This window comes from Pygoscelis adeliae, unplaced genomic scaffold (genome assembly GCF_000699105.1).
Source record: "Pygoscelis adeliae isolate BGI_AS28 unplaced genomic scaffold, ASM69910v1 Scaffold618, whole genome shotgun sequence".
Classification (NCBI taxonomy): Eukaryota; Metazoa; Chordata; class Aves; order Sphenisciformes; family Spheniscidae; genus Pygoscelis; species Pygoscelis adeliae.
In genome coordinates, this window is record NW_008825280.1 from 245,418 (window position 1) to 273,339 (window position 27,922).

The 27,922-nt window shown below is 43.0% G+C and overlaps 1 protein-coding gene across 3 annotated transcripts in view; it reads right to left on the reverse strand.

Annotated features, from left to right (window-relative positions):
- Window positions 1-2,634: 2,634 nt before the first annotated feature.
- Window positions 2,635-27,922, reverse strand: part of TEAD4 (TEA domain family member 4) — a 51,889-nt gene continuing 26,601 nt past the window's right edge. For 2 of the 3 annotated variants that reach the window (XM_009329866.1, XM_009329867.1), the window contains exons 5-12: window positions 24,251-24,385; window positions 23,372-23,415; window positions 20,932-20,987; window positions 20,021-20,151; window positions 18,872-19,045; window positions 7,246-7,386; window positions 5,628-5,780; window positions 2,635-2,871 (exon numbers count right to left, since the gene is read on the reverse strand). In XM_009329866.1, coding sequence (XP_009328141.1) covers window positions 2,758-2,871; window positions 5,628-5,780; window positions 7,246-7,386; window positions 18,872-19,045; window positions 20,021-20,151; window positions 20,932-20,987; window positions 23,372-23,415; window positions 24,251-24,385 — 948 coding nt within the window. In that variant the 3' untranslated portion in view covers window positions 2,635-2,757. The remainder of the gene's footprint in view (window positions 2,872-5,627; window positions 5,781-7,245; window positions 7,387-18,871; window positions 19,046-20,020; window positions 20,152-20,931; window positions 20,988-23,371; window positions 23,416-24,250; window positions 24,386-27,922) is intronic. The other variant, XM_009329869.1, reaches the window with a different exon arrangement.

A 27,922-nucleotide genomic window follows, 5' to 3' on the forward strand; every position in this document is an offset into this window, starting at 1 on the left:
TACTTGACCATAATAAACTTGTCTAACTCACTTCTTTTATAAGTTAAATTTTAATAGTTCATTCTTTACCGTTTCTTGAATATTCCTTGTGAGGAATCAATTCCCCCAGCTGCAACACAGAGTCAGAAAAGATTGTATTGAATCCTAAGGTCATAAACTAAGTATTACAAACCTAGAGGCAGCATTGTAGGCTTGTGTAAGTTTTACACAGGCTTTGGAAAACAGTTCAGAGACAGAAACTCCGTACTATTAGCCAGCAACAAGGCAGAGGAATACTGAAGATTTAAGTCATTGAGGAAAACACTGCATGTTTCTCTACACTTAGGAGCTAGCAAAGAACAACTGCTCTCAATACCAGCTTCAAAATAAAACCATGATGATTCCAAGGCATCAGCAGATTCCTCCTTGGAAGTACTGCATGGAGTGGCTGAAGCTACCATTATCTAGCTAGAAGTTCAGTGTTTACCAGAACTTGTTTAAAGCTGGGTAAGAGAAAGCACAGCTAGTGAAACACACAAGGAAGCTCGTGAAAACAATCAAGAAGAGCTAGTGAAAAATTAGATTGTTGAAACAAGCATCTAAAGCAGCAGATTGCCCAAAGCATCTTGCGGGGAAAAACTGAGGAGCCCGAGAACCCCTGGGAAGTGAAAGAGCTGAGAGTTGATGTGAAAGATGCCAGTGCTTTCTCTGAGCATAATGAAGAGTTTGGAGGAGGTAACTGAGTACACTACCAGATTATGTTTTAAAAAGAATGTGTTCCAGTAAGGGAATCTTCCTTCCTTTCCTCCCTCCCTCCCTCCCTCCCCACCCCCACCCAATCTAATATACCAAGTAGAAGTGATGCTGATGGTACATTGGAAGGTGGCTGGCTGAGCATTTTTCATGAATTTCAGTGAGAGGATGGGGAATATTCAACAATACTTGTGAAAAAGCCCAGTCGAGTCTTAGACCTTCAAGTATTCAAAGGATTAATCTGAGTCCATAAAACATGGGAATAACATTCTCTAGGAGTGGAAGATTTAAACTTTGAAGGGAGTTGAGATTTAAATGTGCAGGAAACAAAATCGTCAATCTCTGAGAAGACTCTTGGAGTACCTTGTAAATAAGTAAAACTTACAACTTCAAATACAGAAATGAAATATCTTAAAGGACAGGAAGATGGTTAGGAAGCTGGAGGAGATACACAAGTAAGTCTGCCTCTACATGTGCTGTGGGAAGAGTTGTACAGTATCTTCATGGAATCCACAGAGCCCTTTAACCAGCAGACTGACAGCTGTAGAAGTGAGTACCAACAAGCTCATGAGTTCTTGAAAGAAGTCAGATTTCATCTGTGTGTGGCTGAAGTCCTTACCTTCTGGCATTCAGACAAACCCTTGATTTCTATGGTATCTCAGATTCTTCAGGTACCCATGAGTACTTTTCTCTGTGCCAAAAATGCAAGGATGGAAACGTCTGAAATAAGTGTGAGAGGCATTTCCTAAGGTGATGTGATGCATTGTGGAAAGAGGAGATGTAACACCATATATCCAAACCTGTGCCACAGGACTGTGCCTGGCCACCCAATAAATTGCCTGTTCAGTGGCTGCCAGAGAGCACCATGCAACCGACCTCTTCCCTCAGAGTAACATGAATGGCTGGATCTTCCCCCCGATCAGCAGCATTGTGGAGACTAAGATTATTGCCTCTTGGTGACTCTTGAGTAAACCACCTCAGTTTACAAGTAAAGCAGAGAGACTGTGTTTGATTGCCTTGGAAACATGGAAAGCTAACCTCTTTTCACTGTTCTCTCTCATCCTTTTCCTGCGATTTGCTGGCCAAATGGCATTGTTTGCAATACATGTGCGCCTCACTGTCTGCAACTAACAGGTGGAACAATTTGGTCTCGGTAAACAATTATTTTGCTGGGGCACAAGAAAAGAGCAGACTCTAGCTCCCTGAGCAGTGCTAACTGCGCAGGGAGAACAGAAGCAAAAGCAGCAAGAATTACTTTAGTCAGTCAAGTCAGCAGACCTGATACATGGAGGAAATCTGCTGGGCAAGACCACATGATTTAACATACCCAATTTTCTAAGCATAACTTCATTTGAAAGGCAAAAGAAAGGTTGCTCTCTCACTATCATGCACAGAAGAGAGGGAAACAGTATCCAGCCTCTAACAGGAGGAAGGTTGAAGGAGCCTGTGACTGCTAAGGTGGACAGCTGGACAGGCAGATACGTAGGTTATATATGCAATCTCTATACACATGCATGTGCCCACACTTGTCTAACTGACATCTATATAAATGTATGGTAAGCATGTCTGTGCATGTGTTGACCTACAAATGAATGTATATGAGTGCACACACTCAGACCAGATGTAGCATGAACATTTTCAACCTGTTCATATGTGGTCAAACTTGTGGAAGCTGCTGCCATTGCCCTATCTGTATGCTCAGGTGCATACCACTCCTTTTATGTGTATGATCAAACCCTGTGTGTGCTCTGTGGGAAATACATTCCAGAGGATGCTGTTTATGGTGAAACCCTTAAGCAGTTATTTGCCTGTTTCTTTGACTCCAAGTCTTTTCCCCATTTGCAGAAACCTGAAGATACAAATTTATTTGACCCTGTCAATCACAAAACAGTTCAGAGGTGCTTTTCTGAAAATACACAATATCTGCAGTTTATTTTTCAGTTTGGTATGAGGGGGCAGGGGTTGTTCAAGCACGGGCTTTTTTCTTAGACATGCATCCCATGGACGACTCAGGGCAGAGAGTCTCTAGTCCTTCACCAGCCGGTAGATGTGATGCTGGGCACCGTGGTCACTAGTTGACACCTCAAAAACATATGCTATGCACAGCAAGGTCTCCTGTGTGTCCCTGTTTGTCACAACCTAGACAGAAAAGGAGAAGAAGCTGAGATGGCAACCGCTGTTTCTCTGCTTACATATTCCAACACATTTAACATAGAGCAAAAAGTCAGTAACAGGCAAAGAACAGAGAAGCACAGGAATGATACACAGCTCGGCCACCCCAGCCCCCAGTTTATGTGCCCACACACCCAAGCAAAGCACTTTCACACCATCAGGACTACAATGCAGTGAAGAGACAGGGAGGTGAGCAGAGTCCGCTGTGGAGAAAAGAAAGCTGTGACCAAGCAGTGACCACATAAGTGGAAGCAGGTCCACTAGGTCTTCTACTCCCCACCCCCTGGTGTTGCAGGTTTCAGCAGAGAGAAGGTGTTCCACAGAAAATCTCTTTTTGCTCTGTTTGTTGGGTATAGAAAGGCCACCTCCTGTGGCACATCCACTCCTGCTCACGTATGTGTTGATATATCACAGCCACGAACAGTTCTTTCCCTCCACCTGCTCCTGCTTGTCAGTGGTAGACACAGACCATAAGGATTATAAAGTATAACTCATTTTACAGGAGACTTATAGGTTTGACTCTGTTACACCTCCCATTCCATACACTGTAGATCTCAGGAGGATGGCTGCTACACTCATACATTCTTACAAGAAGCTCCTTTTTTTCCGTTTCTTTTTCTATGGTCCCTCAGGAACCTTAGCTTCTCTGCAATGTGACTCAGTGTCAGCAACATGGTGATGGAACAGTGTTGTCCCAGTTTCAGAAGCATGCACTACCTACACTACATGGCAGAGACAAGCAAAATGTTGCACCCAGAGCTGCTAGCTCAGCTTCCCTCTCTCTGTCACTGCACAACTTTACACATTCTTGTCGTCTGAGTTTGTGCCATAGCTAAAGCTTCAAGCAGTTCTCTCCTGCTGGAGGAGATGATACATTTTTATCAGCAGTAGCACCAACTCAAGTGCAGAAGAAAAACATACCAGCTGGAGGCTTGAACTGTACCAAAGCCCAACCGTTCTTGTGAAAACAGAAAGAAAATAGCTTTTTTCAAATTTGCTTATTAATTTTAGCAGCCTGACTTTAGTCTATTCTGTTTTCTTGTCTTACTTCATGTTTGGGTTTGCAGCTGAACTAACCCTTCTCCTTTCTTCTGCAGGCTCTTGTGAGTTGTACACATCCAGGTGTGGTAAGGCACCAGAGCCTCTTCTGAAAAATGGGCTCTGAAATCTTGGAGGGCTAGATCCAGAGCAATGTGCAAAGCAAAATAAATCATGCTTGTGGGATTAGGGGTATCATGAAAGGGTCTAGAAAAAAGATAATTAGGCTTGCCTCGGAAGTTGGTAGTGGGGACTGAGGACTAGCAGCATGCCTTGCCTTAAGCATCACCATTTTTCAGCTCCCCAGTGGGTAGTGTGGGGTGGAAAATGCTCAGCCTGCTGCTCAGGGAGCAGGACTGCAAGGCAATATATAAAAGGCTGTGCCAGCACCCACGTGAGAGGCCTCTCTGTGGCAGGAGGTAAGGATAGGACATGAGTTTACTCAAAACATAAAGCCCCAGAGGAAATATAACTGTATGACAACTTTTATAAAGTGTTTATAAATTTATAAAATTTATAGCAAGCACTGGCCTGACTGAGGAATGAAACATGCAGAAAGCAGTTACAGTGTCCCTTAGTATGGATTACAGCACAGGCCTTCCATCTTTCTGTTCCTGCCCCCTTCATGCTTTTGCTCATCTAAAAAAACCTCTTTGCATTTATACTCCTCTTTTCTTCCAGATGCTGAAGATCTTAGTACAAACATGAAAGAGTAAAACCTCCTAATGCCCCGTGAGGTATATTATTAACCTTGTGTGAGGTTAATAGTGTGAGGACATTATTAACCTTGTTTTATAGCTGAGGTACCTGAGCCACAGAGCAGTGAAATGAGTTGCCTGAAGTCCCACAAGATCTCCAGAGGATGGAATGAAGACCACTTGATTTCCATTCTTTCATACAGCCTCTAGCATCTCTTCCACTTACCCAACCTCAGGTTCTCTGGGCGAAGATCTGTGACGCATCTTGTAGAGGCGAGCACAGAACTCAGTCCATTAGGAAAATCCACCTTTTAAGCTGTCTCTGCACTCTTCCCAAATTTAGGCTGCATCCGAGCCTGGAAAGGCTCCTGGTATAACACAGACACTAGTGCAAATCTAGTTGCTGTAGCCTTATAGTACTGCCCTACCTAGAGGTTGCAGTGGTTCATGAAGGTGCCACAGAGCTTTCCCCAACATGCCCCTTCCTTTATGTGCCTCCATATTCTTTCCAGGTTCAGAATGGTCCTGAGGAAACAATTTATTTTTTTTTTCCCCTACCTGGTCAGTGAAGAACTCTTCGCATGACAAAATTATATAGCCACTTGACAGTGCTCTTGTTTTTTTTTTCACCTTGCAAAAAGGGCCAGGGCACAGAAAGGACCTCACCGTTCGTCCAAAAGTGGAATGAGCATTTCCTTCACTGACTTTTGCATCTTTCTCCTTCCATTATCTCTCTGCCTCATGAGTTCTCCCTTTATCTTTCTTTTTCTCTCTTACTCAGGTTTCTCAAATTCTTCTGCTGCTTCTCTGCATGAGTTACTATCTCTAGAGCTCCATAAATGATCTTGAGGTGCAATACGCGTGAGAGATACTAAGTTCAATTAGATGCTGAGCTGTAAAAGGAAATCTGCTTTGACTCACAACAGTGAACTCCTGCATGGGGCTTACATGTTTCCAAGCTCCAACGAAAACAGTTGAAAGTCCCACCTGTAAGATAGTAAAGTTCTCCAGCACACTGTTCATCATATACTTCTCAGGAAGGTGCTTGAGTTTATGAATGAAGTTTATCATGTATTCGCAGAGAGGGGAACGGTGAATGCGATAGGAATAGTGTCCATTTTCATAGCGTGCATACTCTGTCTGCAATGTAAAACACAAAAGGGGCATATGGGGCTAATGTCACATTAGTAGCATTAATCACATAAAGAGACTCAGAAAAATTACAATGGCATTTTGGAGTCATTTTACTAACAGTAATGAGCTGATTAATCATTCCTCTACAGTACTTCGCACCAAGGTCAGTCTCCTTGAGCCCTCTAATTTCTTTGGATTGATTTCTTTTTTCTTTAGAACAGTGGGTTCCAGTTTACAAGCAGCAAACTGCCAAGGAGCTGTGAAAGGTAACTAAGAGGAGCAGACCAATTGTCAGCTATACTATAGTCTGCATCTCTACTGGAAAAATATTAGGCATGGGTAAACTGAAAAAGTTAAAAACTACTGCTTTAGCAAAACCAGGAAGCTCCTAGTAAAGATGGTAATCGTATGCTCAGGATGCTTCACAGCTGGAAAGGACTAAAGCCTTCTGGTACCTGTGAAAGAGAACATAGAACATCTCTGCTCCCCCTTAGGTGAGGGTCTGGCCAATGTTACACAGAGGGATTTTTTTTGTTCACATTCACATCTTAGCTCCTGTGTATTTCATCTTCCTTTGAACAGAAGCTGAGCTTGGATTCTATCATTTCACAGCAGACCCTTAAATGCCCATTACCTCCTTTCACCCCAAGAGCTTGGTCTCCTTTCCTGTGCACCATGACACCTTTCTTTGGCCTATCAATCCCATCATGCAAATACATAACCAGACTTCAGGCATGTCTATCATATGATTTGAGACGGGTCTTAGGGAAGGATGTAGCTTGAACTGACTGCTGACACGGAAACACCTGGTGTTCTGCACACAGCTGCTCCTCCTGCATCTAAAGGCTCCTTGAGAAAGAGAGCGGCAAAAAGCAGGTCAGAGCAGCTCTCTTAGCAGCTGAATGGGGCATCAGAAAGAATTCCTTCAGTGCCAGATATATGCATAATTATGCAGCTCCACTGTTGCTCAAGCTGAAGTGTACAAACACTAAGATAAGCCTCACAAAATCATAAGACTATAGTCTGTAAATTATTACAGTCTATTAATTAATGGCTATAGTCTATAAATTATCCGTTTAAAAACACTGATGAGAGTGAGGTGTTGCCTATTTTTTTCACCTTTGTGGACTACAAAACAAGGGTCCAGGTTTCCTAGCTTTTCTTTGCTCCCCCAAAAAACCCAGAGAATCACGAGAGCTGAGAGTCTTACATATTCACGTCTTCAGAAACTGAGATTTAAGGAAAAAATAGCAAACACTACCAGACCTTCGATGAAGTCCTGAGACAAGGCCATGTTGCAGGCTGGAGCAATGTTACACCTGCATGTCTCAGAAATAATAATCTATGGCATTCATCTTCCTGACAACAAGCATGGGATATATTTTGCCTTGAGATATATGCAGGATGCAAATACTTGAAGTGACAGAACAGCAGCCAGAGAGAACCTTGCACCCAGGTGTCTGCTCCCTACCTCCACTTTCTCCACCACCTGCTTTCCAAAGGAACAGACTTTGGTGGAACAGGTAATGACCATGTTTTCTGGGCTCTCATATTGGCTGGAAACGCCATAGAAAGATCTGGATTCATCTTCAATATTGGTGTTCAAATCAGCCTGCCAAAAAAAAAAGGCAAGAAAAATAGGTGGTTATCAATAGATGGTTGTGGTGTTTTTTCACCATTACCTAAAGGGGTCTTGCGTAGCCAAGATTGTAAGGTATTGGAGTGTCCAAAGCTCCTTAAGCAGATCAATGTGCATCAAGCAAGCAGGGGAAATCTGAAAAGTATGCACTAAAATCCAGTTCCCGCTTCAGAAAATGGTGATGGGGATGTGCATACACATTGGGGAAGTCTGGTGGAATATCCTCTTAACATTAAAAACATATGACACAGACCCTTGCCTTAGCTGATATTTACCATAACTGAACAGTGCCAAGACAGCATGGAGGTACTCACAAAGCATGTGGAGAGCAGACAGGAGGGCACTGTAAAGACAGAGCAATGCAACAGACAGGCTAGGCTGGGCTGCCTCACTAAGGAGGAAAAATAAGAGTACAGCAACTGTAATAAAGCTTTTCCACTCTGGATATGCAGGAAAGAGGAAAGAGACAGAGCAGAGAGAAGGAATCTTAGGACACTTAGGCTCAGGTACTATGATATGAAGAATGTAAGTAGACAGGATGCAACATAAGGAATGTAGGTTGCTGACAGATCCAGCCCAGTTCCACCTGAATACAAACCCATCTCCATTAGCAGCCACAGTTTTCAAATGTGGGTGCCTAAGGTTGGCCAACTGAAGCCTCATGTTGGGACCCAACTCCTAAAATTCCTGGTTGTCTGAAGCTTCCACCAGGGGTCATTCAAACCACACTTATGAAAAGAAGAGGCGGTTCCCTTAAGCTCTGAAAACACAAAGGGTGTGTGGGAATGCCCAGCTCAGCTTCCTCCCTTTCAAAACTAGAAGGGTAGAGCTGCTCTGTACTCCACAAGCCCAGGTGCTAGCTTACGTCAGCAGAAAAGCAATGGTCAGTTCCCATAGGCTACTTCAGACTATTCTATTTTTCCTGCTGATCTGAGGGAAACAGGAAACTGAAGAAAGTGTATTCCTGCTACAGTGGATACAATGTGAATAGGACTGCATTAGATGGCATTCTAGCATAGTTTTCTTAGCTGATGTCAGTAAAGGTTTTTTATTCGAGATCTAGAGCAGCACTTAGGACAAGCAACGCTAGCCTTGGAACTGGACCACCTCAATAATGAATCCTCCTTTTCTTTGCCGTACGAAATACCTGTCTCTTCTCTGCCATGAGATAATACTGTTAGCTTATTTCTCTTAAGTAGCAATTTCACAAGAGGTTTAAGCCAATCTAGAAAGTGCCAGTCCAGCCTTCTCCCCATCTGTAGCCACACAAGCTTGCTGCTACCTCTGTGCCACCAATAGCAATTGTACGACTCTGTGGTTAGCCAGATGAGAGAGCTGATCCCAGCCAAAACAAATTTTGTTGTGGTTTTGGTGGATTAGTTTTCAGTCAGACAAGAAAGCTCACTTGGATCCTCACAAAGCTGCAAGTGCTGGAAGAGGTGAGAACACAGACAAAAGTTGAGGGCACAAAAGGCTGCCTGTTTTGATAGCAACAGGCTATCAGGTTGGCTTGAGCCTCTTGGGAAACTGCACCTCAAAGTTGTAGTTTGGTAACACCAGGCTGGTCCTGACACCAAGAGAGAGCAGTCTCACTGTCCCAGAGCAGTTTGTGCCTCCCCATTCCTCCTGTACTAACACAAATGCTTCTGTAGCTGTATTACGAGACTCACTGAGGAATTGCTCAGCTAGTTCTCAGTGGGATCAGTTCCCTGACCTGATTCAGAAGCACTTGTGTGCGTTCAGACAAAGAACATGTGTTGGGAGGATGGGCAGCAATAGGGAAAGCAGAAGGCAGGACTGTTTCTTCTAGTGAATGCTGGGTTTGAGTAACTACAGCAGTAACTAGTAACCTACTAGAAGCCACACTTTGTTGTCATTCCTTTCAAGTTAAAAGTTTTGCCCCTAGACAGTCGGGCTGGGCCATATCTGTACCACAACACTCACCAGCAGCTCCCATCACACAGAGTTATTGTCACAGAAGAATTCATCATTTTGCCAACAGTGATGCCAAAAGCACTAGCAGGAAAAGCAGCCATGTAATAATGTGCAGTATTTCCATTCAATCGAATTCCCATGGCTGTTAACTTGCCACTTCAGGTGTGTGAGGGAGGAGGTGGAAAAGGAAATAAAATAAACCATCTCCCCATTTATTTCAGAAAATCCAGTTCCATTTTCCACTTAGCACAACACTGGAGCATTGCTGCCACTGTGCCATTGTGCACACATTATTTCCACCTAGAGGAAAATTACCATCTGCATTAGATAAATGATGCCACAGAAGATCCAAGCAAACAAACAAATAAAATCCAATTACCATGACTTTTTTTTTTAAAGTACAAACTCAGAAGCAAGTGAGAGACAGATTTAGGATAGGTTTTTTCATGAAGTACAGTGGGCAATGCATCTCCTCGGGTATCTCCTAGACTAACAGTTGTAGCATTCAGATAATTCTAGTGGGGAAAAGATTCAGTCCAGGCAAGATGACAGAATGCTCCAATGTTCGCATCAACACTGGCAGCATTAGGGATGGACACACAGCTTTCACTCTGCTCTCAATGGAGAGCATAACAGCACAGTATTTAAATAAATGATCACAAATCACTCTTCAAAATGACTGTGTTGTTTATGACATTTTCTACAAAAATCCTTAACAATTGTACCATCTTCACCACTTATTATGGATGAAGGAAAGTCCATTTATCAGAATGGCTTGCCGCCTTCTGTGTGACTCCCCCTTTTACGTAGAATCCCTCCCTCTGAAGTGGTGACAGAACTTCAACCCGTGTGAATATGCTTGGCCTTACATGCGTAATAAATTCATACCAGTTTACACCAGCTGTGCACTCATCCCTTATGTTTTCCTAAATTTGTCATCTCCTGCATACTATATATTCAAGAGCATCCTCTGATTTATCAGGAGATGGTCATACAAAGCTGGCAATTATTTTATTCTCATGTTTGCTTCTCCTCAGAAGATAGCTTCACAAAACAATTTATCCAGCTGAATAGGTTCCTGACTTCTCCTAACAACTTATTCCTTTTTGCCCCCATAGTTTTCTGCCTCCTCACTGAGCTGAAAACAGATTTGGGCACACGTGTTAAAATATATTAGTAAACCAATTTGGATTTAAGTTTTTTAAAAATCACTTTACATCATTCACATTTGCACCACTGAGGTAGTGATAACTTTTGCACAAGACTTGGAAACAACAGCTGGAGGAAGATTGGAAGCTTTTACATTGTCATGACCACCTAAACAACCGTAATGCAGTGTTACGCTCCGATGGTTCGTCTACACTGCAGTAGTGTATGTGGGCAAATCCAGGCTAGCTTTAACCTGGTAGCACAGGTATTAATAGGAATAAGGCACAGGCATTACAGACTTAATCATAATTCAGGTTGCCAAGTGAATTCTTACGGTCATGCTGAAGTCCTTGCTATCAAGTTTTCCCCACTATAGTTATGCAGCTACTTCATTGGCAGCACAAATGTACATGTATTAGAGAGTAACAATGCTACTCTATTCTGGTTTAGGTTTTTATTGAGTTACTGTAATACTCATTTACATGTCAATGCAGCTAACTGTATTGTTTATTTGACCCATACTCCAGCTGTCTGAATAAAGATTAATTCCTTCCCTTCTCCAAAGAGGAACTAGACTAGGAGTCCTTCACAATATTGTTCAGCTATTTCCCTTGGGGGTGATGATAAACACAATGTATGGACCCAATTCCGCTTTTCCAAAGAAATTGTCCCACTGAGTCAAAAGAACAAAGGGTCAAGGCTATAGAAGCTTGGTTGGACCACTGCTACATAAACATAGCGGAGGCCCTCACTGCAGTACCAGACAAACATTCTCAGGGTCTCACTAGTAAAGTTAAGGTTACATTCCCCTAAACTCTTAATGGCAAATCAAAAAATAAGTGCAGTCAATATGAGGCAAAGCAGAAAGGTGCTAGTTCCACTTCATGAGAAAAGCTTCGCTAGCCCTAAGAAGCCACTCTAGGTGCCTCCACACTTTGGCACGTCTCCCATCAAAAGACCAGACTGTAGAATTTCACAGCTAGTTAACATCTAATAATCAACATGAAACTATTTGGCAGGAGGCAAAATTATAGAATCATAGAATCATAGAATCATAGAATCATAGAATCATAGAATCATTAAGGTTGGAAGAGACCTCCAAGATCATCGAGTCCAACTGTCAACCCAACACCACCATGCCTACTAAACCATGTCCCTAAGCGCCTCATCTACCCATCTTTTAAATACTTCCAGGGATGGGGACTCAACCACTTCCCTGGGCAGCCTGTTCCAATGTTTAACTACTCTTTCAAAGTAATTTCTTTTCAAAAAGAAATTTTTCCTCATGTCCAATCTAAACCTCCCCTGGTGCAACTTGAGGCCATTTCCTCTTGTCCTATCGCTAGTTACTTGGGAGAAGAGACCGACACCCCCCCCTTGCTACAACCTCCTTTCAGGTAGTTGTAGAGAGCGATGAGGTCTCCCCTCAGCCTCCTTTTCTCCAGGCTAAACAACCCCAGCTCCCTCAGCCGCTCCTCATAAGACTTGTTCTCCAGACCCTTCACCAGCTTCGTTGCCCTTCTCTGGACACGTTCCAACATCTCAACGTCCTTCTTGTAGTGAGGGGCCCAAAACTGAACACAGTGTTCGAGGTGCGGCCTCACCAGTGCCGAGCACAGGGGCACGATCACTCCCCTACTCCTGCTGGCCACACTATTTCTGATACAGGCCACGATGCCATTGGCCTTCTTGGCCACCTGGGCACACGGCCATCTCATGTTCAGCCGGCTGGCGACCAACACCCCCAGGTCCTTTTCCGCCAGGCAGCTTTCCAGCCACTCTTCCCCAAGCCTGTAGCGCTGCATGGGGTTGTTGTGGCCAAAGTGCAGGACCCGGCACTTGGCCTTGTTGAATCTCATACAGTTGGCCTCGGCCCATCGATCCAGCCTGTCCTGGTCCCTCTGCAGAGCCTTCCTACCCTCGAGCAGATCAACACTCCTGCCCAACTTGGTGTCGTCTGCAAACTTACTGAGGGTGCACTCTATCCCCTCGTCCAGATCATTGATAAAGAGATTGAACGGAACTGGCCCCAAAACTGAGCCCTGAGGAACACCGCTCGTGACCGGCCGCCAACTGGATTGAACTCCATTCACCAGTGGAGTTCAAACAATTCAAACAGTATGGTAATACTGTTAATAATAATAATTCAGCAATTCAAACAGTATGGTAATACTGTTTGAATTAAGCAGTACATAGCAATATGTACTATCAGTTCCTGGAAGCCCTGTTGCAGTGAAGCAATGGGGTCATGTTGGAACTCCCTGACGTTTACACTGCACATTTTATTCTAAAGCACATCCCATACTATGGGCTAAGACTGTCAGACATGTCTTTAGGGTGGTCAGTCAACAAGAGCTGTGTCCCATTTCAGCAACTCCAGGGAATGACAGTAGCAGCTAGCTGAGGGCTCCAGTTCATGTTTGCAGGAGAATGGAGCTGCAGGACTAGAATGGAGCATCAGGACTAGAAACCACATTGCTACTTTGGGGAAAGCATTCTTCCTTTCTCTTCACTTTCAGAGTTTCTTTCTCTAAAGGAAACCTTGTGTCAAAGCACACCCAATCCTGGGGTGAGCACCCAAGGTGAGCAGAGAAAGGTCTGCTTTACTCTGTCCAGTGCATTCCACCCCTCAAAGATGCAAGGGAATAATAGTGACTATGACTTAAAGGAAATTCATCTTCCCAGCACTTCATCAAGTAGGAAGGCTAATCTTCACTTTATAGTCTGGGAATGCATGGACTTGTTGAAAACATAACTGAATGTGATTCAGACCTGGAAACTAGAACCTAGGTGCCTCAGCTCCTCACTGGCAAATGCACTAGTATGTCCAACAAGAAGTGAGATAATTCTTGAATATGTTCCTTACCCCAGCCTAGGCAGCCAAAGGAGACATAGTCAGGATTTAGGAAAGTCCATAGCCAGTGGGCTGAGTTGCCTTGCCCCCCAGGCTCCTACTAGCCATTGCTAGCAACAGGGTGGGACTGCAGCAGGGGCAGCAGCAGCATTCAGCTGGTTGGGTGGCATCCAGCACTCAAACAGCTGTTCTCTGTCTCTTCAAGGGCAAAGGTAGAAGACCAAATAGATGAGGCATATTACAAGCTAAATCTGAGTCATGAGCCACCAACTGGACCATACTACTTTACCTGATAAAGACAGAGTTCTGGCTTTCTGTCCAAGAACTTGTAGATGCAAAAGGCTGTGCACACTCTAGCATAACAGCAACATGATGTCTGGGATGCATTCAACTTACTGTGCAAGCTCAGCACAGATGACATACTTGTCCATAGCTTGCCTGATGACTTCCAAACATACTGAAACTACAATCACTGAGGTATCTGTGATCTAGCACATCTCATATTTCATGCAAGATCTACATATTTCATGCAAGAGAGCTGATCTGCCTGTTTTGGGGGAAACATCTGAGATTTCCTCCTTTCCAGAGAAGTAAGCAGAATTTTTAAATACCTACAAGACAAGATTTCTAGATGGAAGAGAAGAGATTTGTTCAGGGAAGGGCACAGTAACCCTCAACAAGCTAGTATTACTTTTTTTGTTTCATTTTGTTTTGTTTTGTTTTAAATCATATTGGTGGTCTGAGTCTCTTAGCAGCTCTGCTGAAAATGGCTCTGATGAGCTTGAGTGTATCACTCAACTTCTGCAACACCAAGAAAGAAACACTTACAGAAAAGTTGGCATTGTGCACTGTCCTAACCATATACTAAGCCAAGATTTTTTTCTGATCTTTGGTGGGAGTGAGTTTCACAACTGATTACTGAGAAAGGCCTCATTCCCACTAGGACAAGGCTGTGAATCAAAATTTCTCTGAAACTCCTTACAGAGGGAATTGTGACCTTTGAGAATCAGTCTTCAGCTTATCTGAGGCTTTGAAAAGCAATGATTGGACAAGACTCCAAATGGCATTACATGCCGTGAGAAACCATAGCTTGCCAGTATCTTGCACACAGGTCCCATGTGGTCAATGGAAAGGCATGTGCTGCACAATTCTTTAAGAACAGTCCGAAACTTGTGCCACTGCAGCTTCAACTTCCAAGAAAGGGGAAAGGGGAGAGTTTCTGAGCTAGCCAAAGATAGTAGAAGACCTTGCCAACAGTACGGGTAGCTGCGACTTAGCTAGCCCCCCAGGATTGTGTTATATTGACACCCAGCAGACAGATTCCCTCAGCGATTCAGTCTTTCAATCTGCTTTTTGCTGCCAGCAATCTCTATACTGTTGAACACTGTGGGGAATAACTTTGGTGAAAGAAGTGCCTTTGACAGAGTCCCTTTACATAAGGTAGTAACTGGTAGGAGGTGGTGCTGGTGACTGCAGGTGAAATTAATGGGCTGTCAGATCCATTCTCAGAAAAAATGTGCAAAGATCATAGCTACTGTTGCTAGCTACTGTCTTGTTTGCTGCCTCAGAAGAAGTGCCAAGGACAGAATGGACATGGAGACCAAATTACCATCTCCTTGCTCTCCAGGCAGTTTCTGCCAGGTCAGGATTGAAGGCATACAGTGGGCAGGGCAGGGTGCCGAGGGGAATTTCCACTGCTGCTGTTTTGACTGGATTTGCTTGGTACAGGAGAGAAGCCAAGTGCAGGACAGCAGTCTCCAGCCCACCCCTTCAGCCCCTTCCACAAAAGTATAATTCATTTGCTGGAAAGAAAATACTCAGTGATTTGACTGGTCCAGCTTGTTTATCACCGAGGAGAAGAAATTACTACATATATTCATCATTGCCAGGAAAGGTCTCCCAAGCAATTCCCCGGATCCACCCCTCTGCAGATGGCTGCTCTGGACAAAGTACTGCCTGTCCTGAATTCCTGCTTTGTCATTTTCCTTCTATCTTCCACCCAGAGTCTCACAACTTCTGAAAGCTTTAAGATGCAAGGCACCATTCTACTAATGTGCAAAGCCCTGAAAACACCTCTTCCCCAACCTATTAATAACGATGCGTATAGGAGGAGTTCATGGGGAGAACCAAGTAACAGGTGGTAGAGATAATATTACACTGGAAAAGAGCAGAGCTGCCACTGCCCATGTGTCGGGAGGCTAATGTCTCACATTCATTGTCGTGTGCTAAAATGCACTTGGAGCACAGAGAAATGTCACACAGATGTCATATACAACCTGCCAATCCAAGTCCAAGAGTTAGTTCATTGTACCAAACTCCCAATGCCAAAATCAAGGAAGAATTGCAAACACTGCTTATGTTTCAAACTAATCAACTTTTAGCTATTGTATAAATAATTTAAAGCACCATTGAACAAACATGAACATCTCTTTCTCAGTCACACTAGATCCTAAGTGCTATCAGTGATGACAAGAAACCCCAACCCCGGTATTTAGAGTTAGGCTTCTGGCGCACAACAGATCATCTGGTATATTCAATGCTTAGTGCAGTAATGGCAGGTTCCTGCCTCAGGTTCTTCAAGACTAAAACTACATATATACAAGCCCAACTTATTCAATGCCTTGATTTTTTAAGTCTTTGTCACCTGCAACCACCACTTCAATTCCGAACCTTTGAAAAATCAATCATATCTTCATGTCTCAAAACACCCCTTCAAGTATTTAACTCTACTCACCAAGTTTAAGGTTACTGGTAATTTGCTTTTGGATAATACCTTTATCCTAAAATGATGCTATAAATTCAACAGTGTAGTACTTGCTTTATCCAACACATCTTTGGACATCAACAGTATATTTATATAGCTGTCCAGAGCAATCAGGCAGCAAAATGAAAAAGCACCCTAGCGTATACTGTTACTGAGGTATAAAAATGCAGAGGGGTATAAAAATCTCAGTTGAAATCTAGTTTTCTTCTGTTAAACTGTTTTTTTAAATCATATTGCCTTATCTGTGAAAAGTCTTTATTGGTGGGAGGGTTGCACTACACACATCTATTGCAATACACCAAACTCGGGAAGTCCCATGACATGTGTAGCACAGTGCATTACAGGCATGGCTCACATGCTTTGTTTAAGACTGCATTACCACAATATTTCAGGCATGTTGAATACAAAGTTTTGCAACAAAAAGGTTTGGAGTTTTCCTTAAAAAAGTCCAAATTCTCTGGAGCAAAAGTTTTTTTGAACTGCTTTAGTTATATTGCCTTAGAGATCCTAGCTGAAATCTTACAACAGGATTAATGCAAGTACTCCTGTGAAACACAGCGCAAATCATAAAAGTGCCCCAATCCTTTCTCATCCAGAACACGGCATCACGAATGGTGTTTTCATTCCCTACTACTGTCTACACTGAGAAACAAAGAAGACCGAAAGAATCACTTCTTAAAAGCCTTAGCAGCTTCCATTCAATCAATGACTTGTAAACTTAGCTTATTTGTAAGTGACAGCCTGTAATGTTTCCACCAATAAAACCTGATGTTAACTCAGGATGGGATTCAACAATGCAAGGGTACCAAAAAAAGAATCGGAAAGTCAAAATATTAAACCAAGCCCAGAAATATCACTGTCATCATAAGTGTACAGATGCAGAGCCCCAGGGCATCATGTATACGTTGGAGTAAAAGTGTTTCAAATCCTATGTGACATCTCTTTATGCAAGCCAAATTTCAGTGAGTTGATACCCTCTAAGCACCAGACACCTCATGTGGGCGCAGAAAGAGTCCAACTTAATGACATCCCACCACGTGAATCCTTCAAAAGCCTAACTTAAGTTGGTCTGACATGATGCGTAGGCCACATTTATCCTTCTGCTATTAAAAAACAAACACAATCCCCAAACCCAACCTCGCAAGCACAAAAGCACACTAACAGTTTTGATAAATAAAATCACAGTTGCACTAGATCACAATTTCATCATGATTTATCTCCTCTTAAGTCAAAGAATTCAGAGTGTTTTATTCTCTCTACATAACGTCTCCCTCTAAGCTCTTCCTTTTGGTTCCTGAAACTTCCAAAGCACTTCAGAGTGATACCACAGAGGAGCCAGTGCTCTTCACCTCGACATGAAGACTTTCCTGGGATCCCTACCCCACAGCAGGAAGCAGCTGTTGCATCTCCTACTTTTCCAAGGACCATTTCTTAGAAGCTAACCCCTCTTACTCTTTTTCCTTTCTTCTGTCACATCAGACTTCTGTTTCCTTTTCCAGGCAGTTCTTAGCAGGGCAATCACTACCCAGATTTTGTCAAAGGATACCCTTCTCAGCAAGGTGCTGCTGTCTCTCCCAAGTATTTCTCTTTCACCCAGAACAGGGCTGGTCTTTTACTTTTTGTTTCAACCTTCCCAAGCAGCCTTTGTTGTACTGACAGAGGCTAATCCTATGAGGGACCCAGCTCAGTAGCACATAGTGTGCGGGTAGTAAAATTACATGTCTCCAAGAATCACCAATAACTAACGCTCAAAGCACCAGACACTTGAACTCCGCCAACATTTTCCAACTTAGTTCTGGAAAGGATAGGCTTGGGACAGCTGGGAAGTTGTATCTCAAGGCACTTAAGTTAACTCTTCCTTCTCCTGAAAGCACCATTAAGAGGCTTTCTAGTGCCAGTTTCTATGAAGAGTATCAGAAATGAAAGCTCATTTCTCATCATCTCACTCCTGACCTGGGGTTGAATTATAAGTGGTAAACTCAAGGTGAAAGGCTCCAAATCCCATTACACATTCCCTCAGCCATCTAGCATGCAACTGCCCCAAGCTGCTATTATTTTTAATCTTGTAATACCTATGATAATATCGATCACCAAAACTATTTTGTTTGTACCCTGAAGCACAATGGCACAGTTTTTGCAAATTTCAGCTAACTCACAAAAATCCAAATTGAGTGAGTAGGCTTTTGCCAGGCTGATTTCTGCCAACTTACCAGAAGTCATTTCAGTAATATTTTATCAGCATAATCCAATTTCATTATATGTCTCTCTTATCTTTTGTCTGTCCTTGTGCCTGCAGTAAATATGCATCTGTAAATTATTAGTACTTGGATAACACAAAATGCAGCTAATGAGGTAGGAGAAGAGAAGGAAAAATGTTGCCTCTGACTGAGAAGTTACTCAACACTGAGAGAAGTGAACACATAAGAGTACGCAGAGAATAATTGCCTCTGAATTCTTCTCTTATACATAAATAAAGTTTTAAAGGGCCCGAGTCAACATTAGCAAATACCATCTCCGGACACTAGTCAAGAACAACTCTACAGATGACACTGTGAAAGATACATCTTGCTCCAGGCCAGAATGAGGGCCTTGTGCAGTCAAGGAAAGATCTCCAGTGACAGTCGTGAGTGTATTAAGTTGCCTGCACAGGGAAAATTTCTTGGGAGGCGGCAGTCTTCTAACAGCTAGCAAGGCCACCACTTTTAAAGTGAGAACTTCAGAGCAAATAGGTACCCTACAAAGAGTCCTTCCCTTACCCAGAATTTGACAAGGAAGAAGGCATTAGCTGGCCCCCTTTCAAAGAGCTCCTTCAGGCCCCCTTTTTTCTCAGGGAACTTGTCATAGATCTGCCGGATATCCACTGCCTCGAGGTAGGGGTCATTGTAGCTGGGGCTTGACTGCCCAATGTGCACAAACAGGTGTTTGTTATACTGCAAGAAGAGGAAAAACATGGAATTAGGAAATCGTTCAGTACCGTTCAGTACATACTGAACATTCAGGATTCTTCACAGAAGACTACTGGAAGTCACTGAAGATTTGATAGCACTTTCCAAAAAAGCAGTATTAGCAGAAATCTCTGCTAATACCAGCTCATGCTGTTATTTCTTTCCTATCAATACATCCATGCTTCTTGCTTCTTCTGAAACATTATTGTTGGGTTTTTTCCTATATTCACTCCTAAACCATTGCCTCACGATACTGCTATATAGTCTGAAATAACCTGAGATACAGTGTTACCTGTCACAGGTCACTCAGTCAAACATCAGTGCTCCTGTCCTACGAAGAGCTGCCTGAAACCCCACAGCAAGGTACCAGCCAAATAGTATAAGCTTTTCTGAACTTTCCTATCTCAGACAGAGGAAATGTAACTGGTCCATCACCAATGTACGTCTCAAGATGCAGTATCGCAAGGTTTAGTGAGACAGGCAGATCTTACTACTTCCATTTTATAGGTGGCACCATGGAAACACATTGATGCAAATTCATCCCAATTGCCCCCAAATTTAAGTTCCCAGCACACCAGAGAAATACATGGCTTCATGTGATCTTACCATCATCTGATTCTGGGTCTAGCCTCCAAGGCTGAACGGGTTAGCTAGAATAGCCCAGCAGGGGCTGTACCACTGTCTTATGACCTCAGTGCCTTGACCTCTGGTATGTGAACATCCATGACCCTGGAAAGGGAGGCCAGAAGCACATGGCACAGAGCTGGCTATATTGCTATAGGCAATTCTATCCTCTAAGAGAAGGGTATCTTGTTTTTCCCAGAGATGGCTTTCTATTCTCAGTAGAGCAATGAAGCAAGTATTTCCATACACATATAGTAGTATAACAAATCCATGATGAACAGGAGCTACCTAAAGACCAAAAATTAATGAGGGGTGGAAGTCAGGTGTGTATCTTACTGTGTCTTGATCTTGTTGTTGTTCCAAGAATGCAGAGAATTCTAACATCCAAAGTTTGGAGCTAGCAACCCTTCGTCCTTGCCAAGCTGGTGCTGATGGGGAAGGCGAGAGGCCAGTGGGAGACTCAAACCCTAAGCACACAGGATTTATATAACAAAATTTAGAAAGAGAAAAGTTGGTAATAGCTTTCCAGTAGAGCACCTGTTGTCAAAGTTGACTAATTACATTTTCTTATGACTTCAGTCATCATGCAAAAATATCATTCACAAGGTTCTCACTCTACCTGTGCTCTAAATGGCTTGTCAGTTACCCTGTGCTAAGACAGCACTGTCAGGGTTGGTAATGATGTAAAAGACAATCTACCTGTTTTTGACATCAGAGAAAACATGTTCAGCAACTTTAGGAGGACCTAGATTGAGCCCAAAATGAGCAGTGAAATAAACTGCTTTAGTATCAGAATGAAGCATCACCATTAACATGACCATTAACCTCTTAAAATGGGGAAACTGAGAAGGAAAAGACATTTGTTGTTCCACTTCGTGAGAAACTGGAAAGGCAATCATATTAAGATGGAAAACAGTGTTCTAGTACATGCAGCATGGTGGAAGAACAGTAGAGATATGTAAACTTTTATTTTCTGCTGAGCCAGGAGAAAAAGAACCCCCAAAACAACCTAAAACAGGAAAAAAATGTTTTTTAAAATAAAACAAAATTAAAAAGCTTCAGCTCTCTCAGTAAAAGGATGGGAACTGGTGATAAGGGGAAATTATATAATTAATTTGGGGCTCATTTAAATATTTCAACAGGTAAAAATATTTTTTAAAAAATTAATTTTTAAACTTTTGAAAGTGTTGGCTATTTTTGAAGTTGGAATATAATTTCAAAGCAAGGGACTACATTTCCTTACCTACCTGGTAATGGCAGTGGAGGCTGTACAGCATAAGGTTGTTGAGAAAAAGGTTTCACACTACAGAAGTACACAAAGAGAGATGGTTAGCAAAAAACCAAACCAAAACAACAAAAAAAGACTCTTGACCAACTGTTTGCACAGATTAGATCAAGTGCTTCTCTTGAGGGAGAAAGTAACATAAGTGTCTTCGGGAAATTATCTTTCAGTGTGAGCAAGAGAGGATCATGGAGAAAGACTCAAAAAACAGTAAGGGGCCAGGACTGGACTAAAAAAAACTGCAGCTGGTCAGCCTGCTCTCCCTGCAGACTTGTTATTCAGAGATCCTTATCAGTCTGTTAATACACTTGTGCCCATTCGCTTATCCTTTTCTTTCAACCACAGATAGATTTAAATTTATGCAAGTGGATATACATCTGGGCTGGATGCCTCTCAGACTTTTAGGCCCAGATTCAGAGATGTTCAACACCCACAGCTGAACCTAGCTTTCAAGACAGCTCAGCTCCATTTTAACACCACTGTAAGAAAAATCAGGATCTAGAGACATCATCTGACATCAGGGGTACCAGTCACTTCAAGCTTCTAAAAGAAACTCACATTGATGCTTCCTTGTTTGCTTTCAAGGTAAAGACACAGAATCTACTTTTTATTTCTCCTAGGATGGCTTCCATTGCTTTACTAGCCATTTTTCCCCACAAGGTATTTTAATAGCATCTGTTCCCTGATCTGCTCCACAAATACTAGCAATAGCACCACAAGAGAGCAGGAACACATGGCTTGCGTGAAGAACATACTCCCTTCCAGTTGCTTGTCCTTAAGTTGGCTTAAATTGGTCCTGTTAGGTTATGTGATAAAAAGTGTGTCCCCATACAAACAAAGGAGCACAGAGGAACAATGGCAGGTGGAGCAACCTGAATAATACTCTGACACAACTACACCCAGGGCCATCACTGGTGAAGGACCAGCCCATCAAAGGCTCATCTCCACACTGGGGCAGGGGAGCCCCAGTAACCGGGTCAGAGAAACAGAGCCCCTGCCAGGGCTATCACAGGAGAGCCATCAGCCCCATTGCCCAGGTGTGAAACCAATCCAGTGAGCCAGCTGGATAGGCTTACAAACCAGTCACCTTACAAATGAGGGGGTTACTGCCTAGATGGTACGGCACACATTATGGAATGCAAGGGAAGAGCATTTTGGGATTGCACAAGATTTATTATGGGGATGTTTAGGGAGAATATGGCAATAAAAGGTGTCAGTCGCATGTAAGAAGGTCAGTACAGTTGTCTGTCCATGCCCTGCACCTTGTCAGTGCAGTCTGTTCTATCTTCTCACTAAATTCTATTTCTAATTGTTTTCCCGCATGAGGAGCTCTCAGTTCTCTGTGTGTGTGTGTGCGCACATGTGTGTGTGTGTTTCTGGAGTGCCAGCAGCCAGTGAGGGTGTGATCACTAGCAATTATCAAGCCAGACTAGCCAGCAAGTAGATGGTTTGGGAGCCAGCTGTGTGTGTCTCCAGGGGTGAAGATGCTTTCAGAGGGACCAAGAGGTTCAGGCCAAATGACAGAGAGACTGTGGAGTCTGGAGGTCTACTGAAAGATGAGTTTGTGTGTCTGTGTTTATCTCTGTGGGAGACAAACTGGGGAAAGTGAAGATCCAGCTACTGGGTGGACTGTGTATCTAAGCCCAGTTACTAGAGACATTCACAGTGTGTGTGTTTGTGCACATGCATGTGTGTATGTGTGTGTGTGTGTGAGAGGCCTGCACCAGCAACTGGAGTGGGGCTGTGGCCTCGGGGGCTCACCTGCCTGGGTGCCAGCACACAGGGAGACAAGGGATCCCAGGGCAGCTACTGGATGGATCCACAGTGCATGTGTATTTCTCACTAACACACCCTCACCCTCATCAGCCAGAGAGGGGTACAGGATAAGGCTGTTGGCGCTGTTTGTATTTGTGTGAGTGCTGAGCATTGTCTGTCTGTGCTGTTCTGTGTGGCCAGCCATGTGTATATGTGTGTATGTGCAATGTATATGTGTATTTGTGTGTGCACCTGCCGGGAATACATGCTCAGCCTCGCTACTGCTTGAACTTGGGAGCATGGAGCTGCAGCAGCCTCACCTCTATCAGGCTGCTAGATTCAGCAGCTCCCTCAAATAACCCTTATTAGGCTGCTTGAGTCATGGGACACATTAAAGGGGTGTAATTCATGTTGAAGGTACCATATGAAGACCTAGGGTTTTATCTATTTAAGATTCTCTCATGGCTCTCAGTTTCTCTTCAACCACGGGCCTTAAGTCTCAGATCCACGATCAGGGAATCTGTCTGAGAGCAAAGACTACATTATCTTAGCGTTTTATAAATCCTGTAATAGCTAATGGTGTTCCTTAGGCAGCATAGAGGAAGCAGCAGAAGCACCTGCTTTGGATGCTCACATGAAGGAATACTCACTCTTGGGAAGATCCAGCTTGGCCAGGCAAAGCTCCTTGCCAAAACTGCAAGAGAACAACATACAGGCAAAAGTCACAACTCTTAGGACAGAGATGAAAAGCAAGGCTTGCTCCTTTCTGAGGAAAGAAACTGCAAGCTCACAGACTTTTAAAGATGTGACTGAGCTGTATCTCTTTATCTCTTCTTTCTACCTTCCTGGTTTCATCCTTGTGGAGGTGCTGACTGGTCTTCATTTTCTTTCTTCACACTAATACTAGTGACATGCAAGCAACTGACCCAATAGTGGTTTTTAATGTAAAATACTATGTATGCACCTTGTGCCTCTGTCTCCAAAGCTTTAATGATGCTCACTCTCTTGGAGAGACCATTTTCCCCAGGTGAGCTCCATGGGAGTATTTTGGCAAAAATCAGTGCTCAGCAAAAGCTCACTAGGCCCAACTTAAATGTTAGGCGATGCTGCCAGGCCTCCTCTATTAAGGATTTTATATAAGGGCCATCAATTTGTGATCTAAGCTCTCAGGGTAAGCTTGGGAATGACAAGCTTGAGAAAGGGTCAGGATGGCCCAAATGGTTTTAATCCAACAAGATCCTGGACTAAGAAAGTGATACAGACACCTAAAAATATTTCAGGCAGCTGAAAACCCAAAGGACCTGATTGTTCTCTCATTTGCATAATTTTTAAAAGACTCTATTTACATCAGTGTGAGCAAAGAATCAGACCCAAACTGTTGAAGCCATATGACAGATTTGCTCTACAAAGACAATGACTTTTGGTCCATTCTTTCTGTTGTTCTCAGCATTTTCCTGAGCAGGTCCCAACACCCTTTCAAATACTCAAGTGTCTTCAGCCCAACTCCTCCAAGACACTGATTCACTCACCCCAGAAACAGCAGGGTAGGCTGGTCGTGGGAGACCAGGCAAGGCCATTTTACTATGGAAGGCAGTTGCAGAGATAATCTGGGCAGATGACATTGTAGCCATACTCTGCATGGCTTTATCTTTAGCTGCCTGATCCTATGGGCAAGAGTAGAAACAAAAAAACCAGAATTATTATAATGATAAAGAAGTTGCCTGGTCTAATGCTGCATAACCAGGATTCTCATCAGCTTCTTTGTAGGGAACAAGCATCTCTGAAAACCTGGGCAGCAGACTCACCCATAACTGTCCTAAGAACTCTTCAAAGCATGTAAGTCTTTCACCCACTACTATAGCTTCAGATGTGATTAATCATCCTTTCTGAAATGCTGGAATCACTAGTTTAGAGACTGCTAAGCATTTATCCCTTCTGTCTGAAGGCTTTCAGCCACACAGCTGAAATGTTTTGTTATGGAAAGTACAGTCCTAACTGACTCGTGTTTTAATCATTGGTAAGAATATTCAATGGGAAAGACTCTTGCTTATCAAAAAAACCCTCTGAAAACAAGCTCACAAAAGGAGTTTGTCATCATCACTGCAAAAAGACTACTTCAGTTTGGGACTGCATCAGTCTCAGGTAGAGTTGATAATTTTATTCCCATCCCTGCAGAAACAGGAAATCTTAATAACCTCCCAGGGCACATATGCAAGGACATTCCTTTTTGTATTTTAACAGGGCTGTGGAATTGCACACATTTTTAGAGGCAATGACAGTGCAACAACTAGGGGGTCTGATATATGTTTAAAACAAGTAGCATTCTTCATTTCTTCTCCCAAGGAATAAATAGACAAACATAAGCACATCCCCACATTCTGCCTTTCCTCCTACATCCCCTACAATTAATCTTCATCCTTCAAACACTCCACATTTATCTGCGACATTATAATTGTAATGGCAATGCCACAGATGAATTCATGACTTGGAGAAACTGTTGAAAGAGGTAAGCTCTTGCCGTCTTCTTCAGAAATTCTCACTTCCCACTTGCATTCATTGAACTGCACTAAGTTCTCACCCTTGGGTCTCCGTTCTCTCTAACCCCTCCGCTTCCTGTAAGTTTTCTGAAGTTCAAAGCCCAGGGATTCCGATGTGTCTAACACAAAAACATTTGGAGAAGGCGTAACAAAAGCTCAAGAATAAATGATAACCTTTAAGTGGAATGATCAGTAGGAATGGGCAAAACTTAGATATCTTCTTTTTTACAGTATCTGTGACTCCTGTTAGTACCATTGAAGTGAATGGAATGGAAACATTTTAATTGCTGAGAAAGTTCCTAAGATTCTCCAAAGCTATGGGAAAGTTTTTCAGAATCCAGTTTAAATGATGCTTTAGGGAAAACTTTAGGGATTACCTACAACATTTTTTAAGGGTAAGGATTCTTTTCTGTTTTTTCATGACATACCATTTCCCAGTTGCCATTGCAGAAAAGGATTTTTTTCCTCCCCTTACTTTCTCACTGGAAAAATCATATTTGTCTACCTGAGTTTATACATGAGTTTATGGGGAAGAAGCATTTAGTTGTGCAAGTATTAAAGTAAAAAAAAAAAAAAAAAAACCAATTAAGAAGAGAAAAGATTTTCTCTATTAACCCCTGTTTAAATGCCTGTTTGTTTAAACAAAAATTCTGTTTTGTTTAAATGCCTGACAGACTTCTGGAAAAAGCGTGTTTTTGTAAAAGACATCTCCTTTCTCTTTCAGCTAACAGTTCTGTATTCATTTGTATCGAGTTTCCAGTACAAAAAAAGAAAAAAGAAAATGAAGCAACAAAAACTTTTATCAAACATTTGCAATGTTTGTATTTTCTTTTATTATTCTCAAAATGCATAATAATAACACTACCACCACAATTTCCCTCTTTTTCCTTAGTACAGGTGATATCTATTAGCCGCTACTGACTTCTGGGAACAGATTTTTCTCCAAGCTTTACCCTACTTTCCCACCTCTATCTGTTGTAGGCATAGTGCACGCTTAGAGAAGACACCCCAATTTGTGTGGACATGGTAGTATTATAGTAATTGCACTGAAAAGTCAGCGTGTAGCTGCTCTGATCTCTAGGATATAAATATGAAAATGTATACTCGCTATGGAAAATGAACAGTGATAGAAGCACACACAGCTATCACCAGGAACGGGAAGAAAGAGCAGCTTTTGTGATTTCATTTCCTTGCTCTTTGAAAATGACTAGCAAAAGCAAAGTAGTAAATGAGTTGAATCAGTGCTACAGACTTGCCTCTGCAGGCGGAAAGGAACAGTCTGGTACTGGCGAATGGTTCACTGCAGGCAGCTGTGCAGAGCTCACAGCATGGCCTGGGGTGGTGTAAAAGGAGAACAACCAATGGCTCCATGGAGCTCCCTGAGACACCTTCGTTCCCTGAGAACAAAAACGGCCAGCTCCTGTGTGCTAAGTGGAAACAGGCTCGGCTGACTGGCTTTTCAATCATGCCAAATCCCAGAGCTGTGACACGCAAGGAATGAAATCAAGGTTACAGATACAAGCAGCAGTAAATCTTTTAACAGCCTGGGCAGTTGTTTCCTACTTGCTCTAACTTGCCTTTCAAGCAGGCCTCCACCTGAATTGACCACTTAACAGCACCACAGGTTTCAAGCTTAGGCAGCCCTACCTAGAAGCACTGAATTAGACAGTTGTAATTTGTGGCTCCTTCTCTTTATCAGAGCAGCTGGAAACACAACAGGCTAATGACAGACACAACACGGTTTTCTAAAATGGAGCTGGGGATGGGATGTGGGGGGTGCAGTCATGACTTAGAGGTAATCACTGCTTGCAATAGAGATGCATGCACTTCAGCACTGGTCAAGACTGAGTGCCAACAGTTCACTCACAAAGAGTCCACTTCTCCTGGTGCCCAGAGAAGAGTTGCCCAGACAGCCAAGAGGAAGCACTAACAGCCTGACTCAACAGTCAGGGCTAGACTGGGCTGTCAAGATCCTCATCATCACCCGAAGCATGGAAGATCAGGGAAGCAAACACACTTCCCTCCAGATCACTTACTGCCATACCAAATCAGGAAGGTCAGCATGCACCTTCCTTCTCTGGCTGTCTCAGTGATACATAACAAGGACCAGACCTCCCATCCTGCTCGGCAAGCCCTTTCTGGAAGGCTCACATTCTAACAGGGGACATGCTCTTGTGCAATTGTCACCCATAAACTTGACCTTCTTGACATTTCTGATAATTCAGTCTGAGCACATAAACCATCTCCCTGCTTCAAATCTGAGTGGAAATAAATGTCAAGAGGTATCAGTTCATTAGCGTTATCTCAGAGCTCTTCCTATAGAAAGGAAAACACAGATTTGCTCAAGCAAGTAGTCAACCATTTTCTTTCTCATTAGCCCAGGCCTCTTCAAATTAGGTCTGAATTAATCAAGGGGCAAAGTCTATTCAGCTGGCAGGCACCTTTTTACCTGAGAAGATGCCAGCTGGCTTTATTGCTTCCTCTCAGTGGTTATGCCAACTCAGAACACTTTCTCATGGACAACTCCACATCACTACTACCACTAGTAGAGGTGGAACTAGCACTGCAGTAACTGTAAGGCTACCCTTTCCCAAGGCCACCACAACACCAGGGACTGATTACTTGTCATCATCTGTAACCATAAACCCCTCCTTCTCAGGTAAA